This window comes from Mercenaria mercenaria, chromosome 10, assembly GCF_021730395.1.
Source record: "Mercenaria mercenaria strain notata chromosome 10, MADL_Memer_1, whole genome shotgun sequence".
Classification (NCBI taxonomy): domain Eukaryota; kingdom Metazoa; phylum Mollusca; class Bivalvia; order Venerida; family Veneridae; genus Mercenaria; species Mercenaria mercenaria.
The window spans coordinates 76,559,856-76,576,435 of record NC_069370.1 but is presented as its reverse complement, the minus strand read 5'-3'; the positions used below and the strand labels follow the sequence as shown (position 1 = coordinate 76,576,435).

The following is a 16,580-nucleotide window of genomic DNA, read 5'->3' as shown; positions in this document are numbered from 1 at the left end:
CAATGCCAATAGGCGAAATTTGTAAATTTTCCAACCTTGAAATTGTAGAAGGGCCTGCTACACACCCCGCATCGATTTCTTTTTTAATTTTCTTCATTGCAACTTCATGCAGTTCTTTTATGGATTTAAGATTTTTTTACCAACGTGCTTGGCGAGGACCAGAATAATTCATTTTAAACCCAAACTTAAAACCGTTAAGGAGAATGTCTGCATCGGCTGATTTATATAGTTTCAACCAGGATTCTTAACTTCAAGGCCCTGGGATATTTGGCTTGTAGCACTGTGTAATGGTCCTTTACCAAGTTCAGACTGTGTCTCTGGGGGTCAATGCTGGTCATGTCTGAGATTTTGTCTGAAGCTCTGGTGTGTAACTTTATTTAGTGTTCTTTACCAAGATCAACGAAGTCCTGTCCCTTTGGTCAAAAATTGAAAATGCAAACATGATCATACTCTAACACGCTATATCACCTTTAAATGCGTAAAATAATGAACATCCACTTTTCATATGTCATATTTGAACTTTAAGCAGCATAGATCCATTGTGTCAGGCGAGCAATATAGTAGTCCGGCATGTACAATACGGAAGGTACAATACGGAATTTAAAAGGTACAATACGGAATGTTTTCTGCCTGTTCATATTCAGTTGTGAAATACAAACCGATTTTTACAGAATTTTTATAGGCATATAATAAAAAAGAATATCTTGTCGTATCCTGTAGTAAAACACACTAACACACTACTTAATAGGGAACAGCTACCTTACAAATAGTAAGAATCGCACAGTTCTGTAATTTAACTGCAAACCATGGTAATCGAGTTCAAATATTGACATATTCATAATATAATATTTTTGGGTAAATACAATATTTTTTTCAATATTGTACACCAAGCTGTAGAAAAATTACACTTACCATGTTATCCAGATTCATATCAGTTTAGTCATCAAGTTTTGAGTAAAATAAGCATAAAAATGGATTAAGAAAACTAGATCTGGTTGCAAACCCGCTATGTTGGTTTTCTCATGGTGCGGCTCATATTCTCTTTGTTTTATAACGTAAGCACATATATGTTTCACTTAGCTTGTGATTTTCATTCACACAATGAAGTTCCCTCTGTATACCAAATAATGTTTAAGTTTCTGTTTTCAAATTGATCAGTGCCGTCTTTGTTGTTTAAATGTATGTACAAATGAAAGCAGTAAGATACAATAATACAACCGACGTATAACTTAGCTTGAACAAATATGTTACTTTGTCTTCAAGTTACTATTTGTAATCAAAGGTTCTAACATGGTAACGTATCTATTCAAACAATAGTATTAATTCAGAAAGATATGAAATGGGTTTGCGATCAGCATGGATCCTGACCAGACTGCGCGGATGCGCAGGCTGGTCTGAATCCATGCTGGTCGCACTATGTTGGTTTTCTCATAGCGCGGCTCAATTATGTCTGTTGTAACAGTTCGAGATCGGATCTGCGCTTATAGTGTAAGTTAAAAATCTTAAGCCGTATTTATATATATAAAAAAAAAGACCGAACATACACAAATCAACTGAATTGAAAAAATCTGAAAACATAACTGAGGTCATTAGAAATATATAGCGACGTTGAAAACAAAAAGTCTTATGTTTTATTGTTTAACCCACGATGAGTAGTCTCAATTCAGATTTCATATTTTTTCTTTTTAATTGCAAATACATAGTCTCCTGTCAGTACTTTGCATTTTGTTATGAAAACTTTTGTGAGACTAAATACTAAAACAGCGAAACTATTTGACACAGCGAGGTTTATTTCTCATGAATGTACCCTTTAAGCGTACATCGCCATCGACAATCATTTTCAGAATGTGTTGATAATTGTCAAGTTCAAATATATTATGTAACGGGTATAATTATGACTGAATATTTAATAAATTTCTGTCTGCCCATATTACATTTCGGTCCGTATAAGTAAACAAATTGCACGGACGGTTGTTTTAACTGTTGAAATGTCCTTTTCTACCCATTAAAATCACAGCATCCGGGATCATTAACTCTGTATCCGGGATCATTAACTCTGTTCACTTCATTGAAAACAGAATCCGGGATCATTAACTCTTTTTGTTCACTTCATTGAAAACAGAATCCGGGATCATTAACTCTTTTTGTTCACTTCATTGAAAACAGAAACTTTTGTAAACGCATCTACCCACTCGGTTGCAAACGACCTTTAGAACATATTTTATTTTGTTTTCCCATACAAGTCACAATATTTTACTGACGTATGTAATTTAGAAATATATATTTACGGATAAACGCTGAATAGTCTCTATTTTGCAAATGCGTCTACCCGTATGAAATTTTATTAATTTTAATTCATATTTACCGGTTTCTATAGCTTAAGTGTCTTGCAAACTATGCAAAGCCTGCAATAGCTGTATCATGTAATGGATCTTGAGTATACATGCAATGAGATGTTGATATTAATTAAAACAAATGTAGGCTGTAATCCCGGTTGAATGAAATATTTTAGAAGAACCTTTGCAAGCAAAGAAAATAATACCAGACTCGATTTAATTAAGTCTAATAATGGGAGGTAATGAAATATATAACACCCCTCGAGCCCCCTCATACTGGAAACCAAAATAGAAGTTTCTAAGTCACTTAGAAATGGTAGTGAAGTTTGCCAAAATCCTGGTTTTGCAAAGATATCCTGGTGGCTGTTAATAACTGAAAGTGGCGCCAGCTGCTTTTCGGTGCTATAAAAATGTAAAAGGCATTCTGATTGGCTGATCGTAAAATTAGTAACATCACCGGAAATGGGAGATAAAAAAACCCGGCATGATGCGGTTTATAAAAAGTACGTGCATACTGGTTCAAATGTATAAAAAGCGCATCTTGCGGCTTAGAAACCGCATCTTGCAGTGTTAAAACCGCAAGATGCGGTTTTTGAGAGTTTTGAACCAGTTCGTACACCATAAAGTTGTCCTTTGCATAAACTAACACACCACCATAGGTATCACCAATACGATCCTTTCGTACAGTGTCATCAGTTGGATTTGCATTACTCAACCACGTCTCCGGAAAGTCTAGGAAATCAAAAGTTCTGAGTTCCGTATAAAGATCATCAAGTTTGTGTTGAGCACCTTAAACATTTAGATGCACAGACGAAACATGGTTAGAAAAGCATATAAGATTTGAATGCTACTTCTGTAGCTAGCGCGATTCAGATCTCGGACAGAACTATCTGGAGCCAAGTACTGTACACTATTATGTAATACTATTAAAAACAGGGCACACCATTTGCTTATAAATAGAAACGAAGATAGTAATTCACTCGAATATAGTCCATATCAGTATATAGTGCCATTTTCCCGACTATTGTAAAGGCCATTTCATGCCAGATATAAGGTTTATTAATGTTCCATTGTAAAGAGAAACAGCCGGATGATTTTAAGCTACGATATATGCTCCCAACTTTGTGTAAAAGCTGTTGGATATAATGGAAGTGAACGTAGATATTTCCTATAATGTCTAACCACGCAAAATTAGCGTTTCTTCCTCACGTATCACAGTCACGTGACTATGGTTTCATTGCTTTGTGGTCAACCCCATACTGATCGGCCGAAGACAGACCTTCAAGATAAAGGTAGTCTCACAAGAAGTGAAAGGTTGGAAGTGGTGTTAAAAACGTGTCGTACATTGCTATTTTTACAGCAGAGGCATTTGATACCTCCAATCCCGCCTTGTAACGATAGTGTTTTTGATAAACCGCACACGATAGACGAATTGACACATTAACCTATGTTTGACAAAACGGCCAATGTTATAGTTGCTGTTTACTTACCGTTCCACGAAAATGACGCCCTGGACGTGTCAGCTTGGTGTTTTGATGTCTACATTCAGTTCCTATGTTCGACCTTGATGTAGTTTGCCCTTACAGGTGGTGAATGACCAAAAATTAGATTATTTCTCTTGGGTAAATACAAGAACATTTTCATTTAACCCTTATTTTATAGATAATGACAGGAAGAATTAAATAATATTTCAAAATTTTCTTAACGATTTTACAACTTTTAATGATTTACTTTTGGCCCCAAAATTTTCGCAAACAATGTTTCGTGAAAGTTGAATCGAAACTACGACCATCGGATAGGAAATGATATCAATAAGGAAATGAGCGCCCATATGTACATTTCCTGCAGAAATAAATAATGTATCAATTTTTAATGTTTTCTGATTTTACTGCTGTCATCAAAGCTATACAAACAATAAACTTTGGAACTCTATGTTACTCGTTAATAGAAATATTGTTCTCTGTCTGCAACAGCATATATCTACTTACTTTCTAAGTAACTCATTCACTTACGTGCAGCTTGTCATGTTGTTACTTATAGATAATAATTTCGGGACATTGGAGTGCACAGTGTCACGTATACATACAAAAATAACAATTTCCTTATTTTCAAAGCAATGTCGTATTCATTGTCAACAGTAGTTTTTTTATACGTATTTTTATAACATATTTGATAAAGTTCATACACCACGGCATGTGAGACATCTTAACCAAATTAAAAATGGCACCGCACTAAAGACATGTAGAAAAAATAATGAATTGTTAGAGCGGACGTACTGGTCTAGCGGTAAGACCTCGAACTACGTCACTAATAGTCTTCTGGATGTGACTTAAATCTATGTTTTGCAACTTGCACGTAAAAGAATGATCAAGGGAAGCTCTTGAACTGAAGCATTTCTTTATCTTTCACTGTCCTTCAAAGATTCTTACAAACTTATTCAAAAGATTTTAATTTTATCAACTTATAGAACAGAAATTTTAAGTGCTGTGTTGCGGCTGTAAAAGCTTTCAAGCTTAAGGTTGTTATATATCAATTGGAGTGCATACAATGTATACAAGTAACAGGGTTTCTTATAAACCGGCGCTAGTGGCTGCGAGGGGTGTGGCACATTTCGTTACCTTTCACGAACACACCCAGGTTTCGTATTATTTTTAGTAATGATGTTACAAAGCAGACCCAGCAGAGTTTAAGCTACCATTCGCAAAAAGTGATTTCGAAGTAAGTTGCCTGTGATAATGAAAACGTCCTCGCTGGTCTAGGTCGATAGGTTAGCTAGCTCTCACAATCGTCGTCCGTCACGACCGGTGGTTCCTCTATGCGAACATCAATGCATAAAATAATGCTCTAACAGGTACCCGAAAACGTGATTGAATAGTCGCTTTAAAACCCTAAGTGTGTCGGCAATAAAAAAAACAATAACACGTATCTGTACATTCTTTTATTTGTTAGAAGCTCATTTTATTTCTGGCATATAGGGGAATCTAAATATTTCAGGGGATAAGTTATTTTTTACGTTTAGACGTCGGCTATACATCACATGGAGATTTCTTGCAAATCCAGGAATCGCGCTAATGATCCTTTGATGATCTGCAAAAAGTCCCAGTGTGGTTTGTACCCGTTATTCTTTCCTTATCGTCAGAAAAATTGATTATAGCTATAATGTTTTGTTTCTTTTTATTTTCGTAGTACACTCACTATTATAATTGGTACACATTTGTATAGATATTGGATAGTTGATTCCTTTTCCCGAAAACGTCAAACATTTGTATAGTATAGCGCATATCTCTTATTTGCTGGAGGAAGAAAAAACCATTAGTGAATTGTTTATTATCACGTAACTTGTAATAGATGACTTTACAGGAGTATGTCTCCAGATGTACCTCTCAATATCATATGATATACATTACGATATACATAGAATAATTCATATAACATACACCAGACGGTGACTAAAGAAAGAGTTTGAGAGCTATACTATCTTACTTTCTACATAGAATTCAGTACAAAATTTACAGTCTATCGTCGGTACCTGCCAGTTTAATTATGTATTGGTAAAATAGTGTGTCTATTTTATGACATTACTGAGAGTACACTACTTTTTACATTCAGAGCACGAATTTTTCAGTCCATAACTTAGTTTTGCGACATTGTGTACATGCTGTGGCCGTAACTGTTATAATACTTAGAACTGAGAAATACTGGTTTAGGCTACGTTAACAATCACTTACAACTTATTCTTGAAATAGTTTATTAGTCCAATATCCACCATAACCGATCTGGTTGTTTTTATATCCCTGTTGATCAAAGTCATATAGAAAAACACCTCTTGTAAGGCTGTAATTGTCAAGAGGCATCAGTTTATTTCAAGGACTAATCGTGCGGAGTCACAGTCGATATTCAATCGGAACCCATCCAGTGCCATTAGTCGCATCTAAGTTCAGTGCAATCATGATATCTTGAGATCAGGGCTGTATTTTAGAGGTTATCAATAGTTTGGTGGTTTTAAATCCCCATACAACAGCGCCGTAATCTAGAATAGGTGTAACACACCTAAAGTACAGCTTGTCAAACGTTTTAAAAAACAACTATTTAAATGGGCGATTGTTTTATATTATGCTACCAAAAGCTGGATAACTGGAGGTATTGTTCTGGGGCAAATGTAAGGTTTGAAACGTCAGAAGTCAAAAGGTATGTTATGAAAAGAATGGCAAAACGTCAACAACTGTATCCCAAGGTATGCACTTTTACACATTTTTCCGTTTGATTCAGTAAAGATATTCAACCTTTGGGGTATCATATCTTCTGTATTTATAATTAACCTTGTACCCCAGGCCAATGACCTTGGCCTCAGCGTTAAACATTGAAATTTTATGATTTTAAGCAAACTATGTCAAATGTCAGTTATCATGGACGGCATTATTTTGTTTGAGGGCCTTTATACATGTGTTTACCTTCGTTAATAAAAAAATAATAATAATAGTAATAATAATTATTATTATTATTGTTCTTTTTACAGACAGAAAGTATAATTTCATGAATGAATACTGCTTTATTATTTACTTATTGTTAACAATTAGCATATACATACACTGAAAATAGATGATAAAGGGTAACCTTAGTATTTAGGAATTTAAAAAAACATGCAGGGGACCATATGTAAAAACTATTATATAACATAAGTTGTTGCTAGTCATCGAAATAACTTGAGCTATATATCTGATTTGAGCAACACATTTGAATTTCTTTAAATATCACAGTAACAGTTTTCAAATATAAACAAACATCAGCGGTTAATCCAGCAACCTGACAGTCAGCAAAATTTACACCATCACGACAAAAAGAAATATCTTTGAGAACGACGTTCTTGAAAGAAACGTTTTAAACACGGCAATAACGTCATAGGAATTTCGAAGTTTTTATGGCAACTATATTTGAACATATGAGTAACATTTCTTGAAACAGAACTCTGAAGAATATGTCCAATTGGCGTAAAAATACCAAATGTTCCTTTTTGGAGCGACGAGGCATTTATAAATATGATATTGTTTGTTTTTACAAAAGAAGTGCGTGTATAAACCGTTGAGTGTATATAACACTTATTGTCTGTTTTTCTACCAAGATGATCGAGGATTCCTCTGGCGTTTTCCCCGTTGTTGTTGGTGTTCCATTGGGGTCACTTTGTTGTCGTCATCTTTACAGTAGAGCACCAACGCAAACACAATCATCAGCAGCTGAAATCACGAGTTTAATATTGTCATATTGTGAACTACGTGATACCTAGCCAAGCATCAAAGTAAGAGAATTTAGGTAATAACAATTTGCCCCCTTTATAAATCACCGGTTCATAGATTGTACTTTTGGCCGGTCCAGCTGGCGAAAGTCAAAACTTGAAGACGAAAATATGAAAATTCATTTATGAAGTCATAAAACACTTATTGAAAGTCTTGCCTATCAATATTCAAAACTATTTGACCTCGGTCCTTCAGATTCCAGGCAATAGTTTTGACCGTTGACCTGCAGCCATTTAATAAACATGTACTATTAGCCCGGGGTCCAAAGCCATTCAACTAGAACGTTGTATTATGAAAATAACTCATTATCTCAGCTATATCAGAAGTTAAAAAATATTTACAAATACTAGTAACTAACATAATTTTTATATATGTAACATATGGTCCAAAATCCTTAACACTTTTTTTTGAAAAGATATGAGTAAGTGTTGTTTTGCGTGTATAGAATATGACAAAATGAAGACGAATCTTCGAGTAACAAATTTAAATCTTGAATATATGTTTTGTTACTTTTGTATAATACATAATTATGAGATTAACAATAAAATGTGGATTCCATAACGGTCTCCATAAATATCACCTTGATCAGATCCACAGCCTTGGATATAATATATCCCTTATCATCATAATAATTGTTTGACACACTTACCTGGAACGCTAGTATTCCTCCTGTGCCTAAGTAGGTGTACTTTTTGTTGTCTTCTATCATAACTTTCCAGATTTCGTCAACACATCCCTACAATGACACTTTGTTAGATACACGTGCGTCTTAAAGTATATGTTTTTGATGAATATGTAGTAAAGTTTTGTTTTTCACTTTATACAGTTTTAAGAATCATTTTAAGGAGTGTGCTTGTACAGTTACTGTAAGAATAATGCGATATTTTAAAAATGGATGCAAGGTAAAGTCTGCAAGTGAATATAATATTTATTATCAGGTATGGGGACGAGTATATTGGTACGAATACTTATTCGCGTGTTTTGAAAATATTAGGACATTAATCTGCATGAGAATACATTTATACAACTCAGATATATATATATATATCTCAGAACCATGTTTTGGTAAGGCTTCGGAATAATTTCCCAAGTGAATCTTTGCGGTTTTTAACTGATTTAAACGTGCAGTTCTCTGGTATCATTTAAATTATTTTCAGCATTCATATAAAAATGGTAGCACTCTTTCTCGGTGCATGTATGACGCCAAATGATATGTCGGCGTTACGTCAATATTCCCACTGAGTTTAAAACATATGTATGTATTCTTATTGATTTTGTTTTCAAGTCTGATATGTTTAAGTAGCATTTCTTAAATAATATTTCTTCCATTGTTGTATAAATATATATCAAGTTGAAAACCTATCGTACATTGCTTATGAGCCAAACTAATGAAAATAAATTTTGGATTGTTTTATACGCGTAGCTGCACTAACAACTAAGTACATGCACTAACAACTAAGTACATGCACTAACAACTAAGTACATGCACTAACAACTAAGTACAAGTACAACATCTAACGCGACTCATGCGAAGCCATTCTCGTATAGATTTCAGCAACATGTATAAGTTGTATTAGATTTTAAAATTTTGATACATCCCTGTGTAAAACATATAGTTATGTAGGAGATAATATTCCAAGGTTTTAAATCTCTGAGTCCAGTCTCAAATCTCAAGCATTTGACTGGTAAACTCTAAGGTAAGTTTTAAGATTAACCAATGATAAATCTGGGACTGGTCTCCTATAGGTGTTTTAGAACCTTGAACCCAGAATTATGCGAGTTTGTACCTTGTTGTAATTGTTATGTTCTGCATCATTTCCATTGGCCTTAGCACAATCAAAGTTGTTGGTTGTTGGGAGTTTTTTACAGCAAGCGACCGGTGTCTTCCAATTAGAGTCTTCCTCACCAAACCAAGCACTGTCACCTCTCTTGAAATCGTCCGATTTCTCAAGTCCACAGCAGCCAAACTGACACAGGTAGAAAAAGTTTATACAATGATGCGAACATTGTGAAAAAAACGTTTACCATTACAGTGAAATGAAGCAGATATGTAGCTGTTCTTTAATGATTATATAGACGTACTGAACGGCAGTGGCGTCGGCCTGAAATGGTTTTAGTACGAGCACGAAGTTCGTCGCTGAGGACTAATATGGGTATAGGAGAGCTAAGAATCATTGTTGCCGAGTTGTTTATTATATGTCTAAACATAATAACGATAACTCAGTTGCTTGAAAAAATATTATTTATTGTGTTGGGTTTAACATCGCACCGACACAATTATTGGTCATATGGCGACATTAGAGCTTTAATGGTGGAGGAAGACCCCAGGTGCCCCTCCGTGCATTATTTCATCACGAGTGGACAACTTGGTAGAACCATCGACCTTCCGTAAGCCAGCTGGATGGTTTCCTTACATGAAGACTTCAACGCCGCGAGTGAGGCTCGAACCCACATCGATGAGGGGCAAGTGATTTGAAGTCAGCGACCTTAACCACTCGGCCACAGAGGCCCCCTTGAAAAATATAATCATATAACATGAACGTAAACGAATTTTTATTGCCATGACCCAGTCTCAAATCCCATCAAAGTGGCGTAATTCATCTCCGGCGCACCAATAACCCAATAAGACTTCCTGTAACCGCTTCCAGTTATTATTCCAAGGTTACAGAACAAATGTGTTACTGACAGGCGCACGAATTGAATAACGGATACGTGCATGCGTGAACTGGGAACATTACCATATTAAAAATCGTCACCAGCGAGAAATAGCAAGTCGAACAATTTCAGAAGTGTTCAACGGGTTGTAAATTAAGCGTCAGAAGATAATTCATATCTTGCATAGAATGTAGATTTATAAGATGCAGTAGTTACATTTAAAAAAAGTACAGAAGTCCAATACACACCTCTGTCATGGCAAAGTTCCAACCAAGAGACTCTACATTTGTGCCGTTTAATCCTTGGTAATTCTTCAGCAGTGTTTTAAGCGGACTTTTCATCGCATTCTTCAACTGCAAAATATAGGTGCAAAAGTATTTATATATTCTCAACAGTCATTCATGGACCGTTTAGTGCTGACACAAAACATGTATGTCCATGTATCTATTTTGTATCATACGCAAATCAACTTTTAAAATTGAACACCATGTTTGACAATAATTGCAAGTAATCAACTTTTCAATCGGTAGACAGTTTTGATATCGTGATTTAGAAATGTAACACTATTGCTGTGGAAAACGGGTCCTGCAAAGAGGTATTGTTAAAATCATTAACGTAAGCTACATTTCTGGCATGAAACTAGTGACATGTGATGAAGTTTGTAAAGCTCTTATTTTATAATGAAACAATATTAAACCCCGGTATGGGAATGTAGTTTTCCGACAGGCAGATTATATTTACATATTTGCAGTTGTTGTGCTCCACTTGCCGCACTTTTTTATTATATAAGCTGATCGTGTCTACTGGATGTTACAGTACATCTTGATGATATTCGTTTTATGTTCTTCAGTGGTCGATACCATGTTTAATCCCATTGGGCACCAGTTAAATTAAGCTTATATTTCGGATGTCAATGTATTTGATTTTGAATTTACATAATTATCTCAGTCTATACTTAGACTGTTTATTACCAGACCATTGCAGCAAAACAAGACATCATCAGTTTAAACATGACGACTTTTAGTTATATATATATATATATATATATATATATATATATATATATATATATATATATATATATATATATATATATATATATATATATATATATATACACTCGTACATCTGTGTGGACAACCGTAACGACTTTTTAAAGTACACCTCTGTGCAGCGAAACCAGCCGTCTTTACTGAATTCATATATGAATACGCAGACATAACGACTGTGTAACGAAAATATATTTACCACGTCTGGGTAGCCAAACAGGAAGACGATGAAGACAATCTGTGCCAGCACAAGCACAATTAGAATCACCGAATACTGTTGAAAAGAAACAAATATTTCACTTTTTCAATTTCGTATGTTTCATGCAAATAAACGTTGTTGAGATACACACCAATACTAAAATTCATTGCACCGAAATTCATTCATATCCAAACTTTTCTTGGTAGCTGACAAATACTATATGCATATAAGGTTATATATATTTATGAAAATGTTTATTTCTTCTTAGTTGCAAATTAAACACACCTACCTGATTATAACACCAGTGACTGAAAATAACATTCGTGTCTAAATATAACACACGTCCAGTACTAAATATAACAAAATTTTCATTACTGTAACATACGTTACAGAATAAAATGCGATATTAAATATAGCATACGTTACCTATAACAAGATATATAACCAACTATAACTCACCAAGAGGAGCATACACTTTACTCCACAGCAGGCTCCACAGGACCCAAGGAAAGAAATTGTGAGGAGTACAAATCCAATGATGATTAACATGGTTGCAGTCGTACCAAACAACTCCGCAATGTCAAATTTTTCTGCTGTGAAATCTGAAAATACACGTATGTGTGTAACTTCGGATTCACCTATTCGTAACAAGATTTTCTTAGTTTTTAATACTGAAAGTATACATTTAATACTGAAAATATTCATTTCATACTGAAAGTATACAATTGATACTGAAAGTATACATTTAATTTAATAGCTTTGTTGATGCTGGACATTCAAGTTTTAAACATACGCATGTTTGAATTTACCATCAAAACTAACAGTAAATGGATAATCCCTTTTCGCTGTAAAATAAACTAATGTTGTCTAAATATTTATTCTCTTTCACATTGATTCAAGGAAAAAGCATGGAAAAAACTCATGATGTTCGAGATTCAGTAATCTACTGTTTAATTTGTTTTGTTCTAGATATTTTCTAATAGAACGACTATGGTGACACGACTTTTGGCGAGTAAAATGTTTTATCATCTCGTATCAGCATAAAGGTATTACAAAAGGACTATGATAAAAAGTATCTAAAACTCAGATTCCAGTTACCCTTTATTTATAAACAGAAGCCGGTGACGAAATAAAATGAAATAGATGAAGCGACTGGCTTATGAAAAGTGACAGTTAAAACGGGTCTTTCAAAGCAGATACTGTTCTCCATACTCCGCTGTCATTGGGATAAATAAAGTCTGCTGCTCAATGGTGTGGACAGTTAAAATCAAATGAACTAAGCTTTCAATGGGAGGGAACAATGTGGCTTTTATTTCTGTTTTACATCTCACACTAAGAGAACATAGCAAGCCGCATAGCTTAAGTTACCCTGTCCATATCGGTTTGAAACATCATCTGCCATATGCAGCTGTATATTGGAAGGAATTCAAATTTATGATCTGATCATGTAAAGTTCGGAATCTCTGCCAATATGTTAATAGCCCTGAAACGATTCATTAAAGACATCATACAAAAGTGTTTTACCGGTTAATTTACTTCTCATAACTTTCAAATCAATTTCATTTTAAATATAGTATCCCGGCGTTTAAAAGTAAAGCCTATATCTTTTACATCGCTTGCAGAGGAATTTCTCAGTTAATTTATGACGGGTTGTGAACAATGCGGTCAAATATTCTAAGCTCACTACTCCCAATTCAGCACCCTGGAAATAATTATTATGCAAAATTTAACTTTTATTTACCAGCGTCGCCAAAGGAACCCTGGGAGCTTTCAATGATTTTGTCAAGGGCAGGTTCTGTATATTTCTCGAAAACATCCCCTGAATACTTCACGAGAAAACCTACTATGATAAGCGCCAACGACACTATCTGAAATAAGATAAATAGGTGTACTATATCTGTTTTATTAACCTTTATCCTGCTAAATTCTAAAGTGGACTGTTCCATCATTCAATATGGGCAATGCCATTTATTATTTGAAGGGGCGTTTTCTGAAAATTTACTGACTGATTAGCGAACAGTGCAGACCATGATGTTCAGGCGGATCTTGGTCTGCACTGGTCGCAAAGGCAGAATCACTTGCCACCAGCAGGCTAATGGTTAATAAGCAAAATAGACGACGTAAGAGTAAAAACGGTCTCTATTTTATATCTCTCGTCGTTAGAAAGTTGAGGCATCCATATTATAGGATTATGAGTGCACAAAAAGAGAGACATCAAGCATAATTTTTAACTGGGTTGAAAATGTATACGTTATCAGATTTGTTACGAATTTTTTTTTTGTTATAGACGAATTCTGCTGCAGAAATTGATATCTGTCCCATGAAAGAATGAATGCTTTTTTCGAAGCAAAGGTAATAGTATTTTTAAGGATGAATTTGGATGTAAAATATTGAGTTAAAATAACATTTTTGATGATATTTTTTGCATATATATATATATATATATATATATAGAGAGAGAGAGAGAGAGAGAGAGAGAGAGAGTATGAGAAAAAATATATGTTCAAACAGTGTCAAAAGTTTAATTATAAACCCGAGCGCTTTCGGCTTTTTAAAAAAAGCCTTTTTCAAGGGTAGCATAAATCAAAACAACACAGCAACGGCGTAAATACTCTATAATTTTATCTTTATGTTCTTGTATCCTTCCGGGATCCAGTGTGTTTGAAAGGCATTTCGTTGATGTTTTTTCTTTAATATCTCACTTATATATATATATGTGTGTGTGTGCGTGCGTGCGTGCGTGCGTGCATGCGTGTGTGTGTGTGTATTCTGCAATGCAGTAGAGGTCTATTGCGTAAATCGACGGTTGACCAACATTTTCAGATCAGTCTTACAAAAAATCAAGCACAGGGCATTATTTTTATTGGCTAAATTTTATTGGGATATAATCAGTACGTTGAAAAAATATGATTTAATAAAATCCGGCAATGTAGAACAATGTTCGTTTCAAACGTGCAAAACTGTCTTAAATCCCGATGCGAATAAAATAGTAAACGCATTTTTAGTTCTTTCTTTTTCCTCAACAGATAAGAAGTGATAACATGCAATAGATGAAGTGCATTTTATTTCAAATATAACATGTCCTTCGGACGACAAGTTTACTTTATCATTTTATGCATTTTTTTTTATATCTGTTTGATATATTTTCAATTCAAGGATTTTTAACTTCTTGATAATTATTGGTAGATCTGTTAAAAACGAAACATACAGTTTAAGATCCATAACATTATCATGAGCAGCTTTGAAACACGTGAATAGAAAGGTACTGGTTCAGCACTATGACTCACCACAAGTATCAGGTTGATAATAACCAGCAGAAAGCGTCCGACAGTCTGTATCAGTCCCATCTTTACCAGTCCCTTTTTTCTTTAAGATTCTATATCAAAATAATAGAATAAAATAATTAGAAAGGTTTGGCAACATAAGATTCTATATCAAAATAATAGAATAAAATAATTAGAAAGGTTTGGCAACATAAGTAAATGTCATATCAACAATAGGTCTACTTCTTGTTTATAATCACATGACAAAGGTAAGTCGATACGACAACCTCATATAAACATTTCTGTTATTCTGTCTAAGAGAAAAAACAGCCATACAGAAGGACAACGAAATCCAACACTAGGTTAGATAGGTCGATACCCGGGCTAGAAAAAAACATTCACCGGAAAGAAAATATGTAAGTCATTTTGTCCCTGATCTCTGATTCACGTAAGGAAATTGAAAAGTCATTTGCGGAATATATGTCCGACAGCGCAATACTTGTACGTAATCGAGGAAAACTTGTTCGGTTCATTAGCTGTAAGGCATTGCATTGATAAACAGATTTAAACTCAAACCAAGCTGTCAAATAGTCCTAAAATCCAAGAGTTCGACCAGTTATTAAAAGAAGAAAAAAAGATATTAGTTATTTGTTCACACTCCCCTCCCTCCCCACCATAGAAAAAAATCATAAAAAGGATTAAAACACTGCAGAGTTTTCTGACTTGTATTCTTCAACATTTATATACAAATTGTTATCAATATTATCAAGAAGAAAGTTGTCGAAGCACATTAAGACAAGAAATATCAAATCATTTAGAATTTTCCTTAAAAAGTCTTAATATTATTCTTTGCGTAATTTGAGAGCAGATAAAATTAAAGAAGAAAAGAATACTGAAAACGCACTCACAGTTTTAGTCCAAGTATTGACTATCGTATAATATAATTCATAAAAGCTCCAGGAGATAATGAAAACCATCCAAATAATGCTAACAAAACACTCAATAAATAAAAAAATTTACCTATCAAAACAATCCACCTTGAATGTCCTACCCTAAGCGGAAGAAGACGTAAAACTATCTCGGTTATATGTTACCCCTCTTAAAGCTTTAGGATAGATTACATTAAACAATCTTTAAGAACAATACAATTTATCTTCAGATGAATAAACCGTCAACTAACTTTAGAACAATGGGAATGTATCCTATAGTATTTGCAAAAGAGAGGCACACGGGTGTATTGTAAATAATAAGATATGCACTATGTTTGTTTCGCATTTATATTTTGACAGTTTGAACATTTATGATTTCTTTCAAGTAGGGCTTTGTTTGGTGCAAATCCACAAGTTTTCGCGGATGTTAAGAAAACAATTTTACATGTACATTGAATATCTGAATTTGAATGAAATTATGTCAGTTCAACAATAAACATTGTGACATACATTTATTGTGTGATAAACACTATCATGTAAACCCTGTGCAATTTTAGGGGGAAATATGAGTAAACGTGTTTAGCAGCCCAGCTAAATTGTCTAGCTTCAAGGGATGAAAAATCTTAATTTTTCTTCTTTTCTTTCCTATTGTTAAATGAACACAGCTATATGCTAATTTCTGCGGAATTAAGATTCTCCATACAGTCAAACAATATCATTGTGCTATTTCATTTTCCTCAATTCAAAGTACTAGAGCTACAGATTATTTCAAATTAACATCTTTTACTTGTTTGTATACGAGAATGAAATACCTAATTTAACTCTAGACTGTTTCTATCAATAAAAATATTTAACTTG

At 34.2% G+C, this 16,580-nt stretch overlaps 1 protein-coding gene across 2 annotated transcripts; it reads right to left on the bottom strand.

Annotated features, from left to right (window-relative positions):
- Positions 1 to 6,810: 6,810 nt before the first annotated feature.
- On the bottom strand, positions 6,811 to 15,945 carry LOC123561087 (tetraspanin-18-like). Of its 2 annotated transcripts, none has more exons than XM_053516542.1 (9): positions 15,814 to 15,945; positions 14,818 to 14,906; positions 13,272 to 13,398; positions 11,990 to 12,132; positions 11,531 to 11,605; positions 10,531 to 10,635; positions 9,415 to 9,594; positions 8,277 to 8,363; positions 6,811 to 7,567 (listed from the first exon to the last, which is right to left on the bottom strand). In XM_053516542.1, exons 2-9 carry the CDS (start codon positions 14,875 to 14,877, stop codon positions 7,448 to 7,450), a joined length of 897 nt encoding a protein of 298 aa, XP_053372517.1. In that variant the 5' UTR covers positions 14,878 to 14,906; positions 15,814 to 15,945; the 3' UTR covers positions 6,811 to 7,447. The 2 variants fall into 2 exon arrangements, with proteins under 2 accessions (XP_053372517.1, XP_053372518.1); XM_053516543.1 differs by having other exon boundaries at positions 15,702 to 15,831.
- Positions 15,946 to 16,580: the final 635 nt, after the last annotated feature.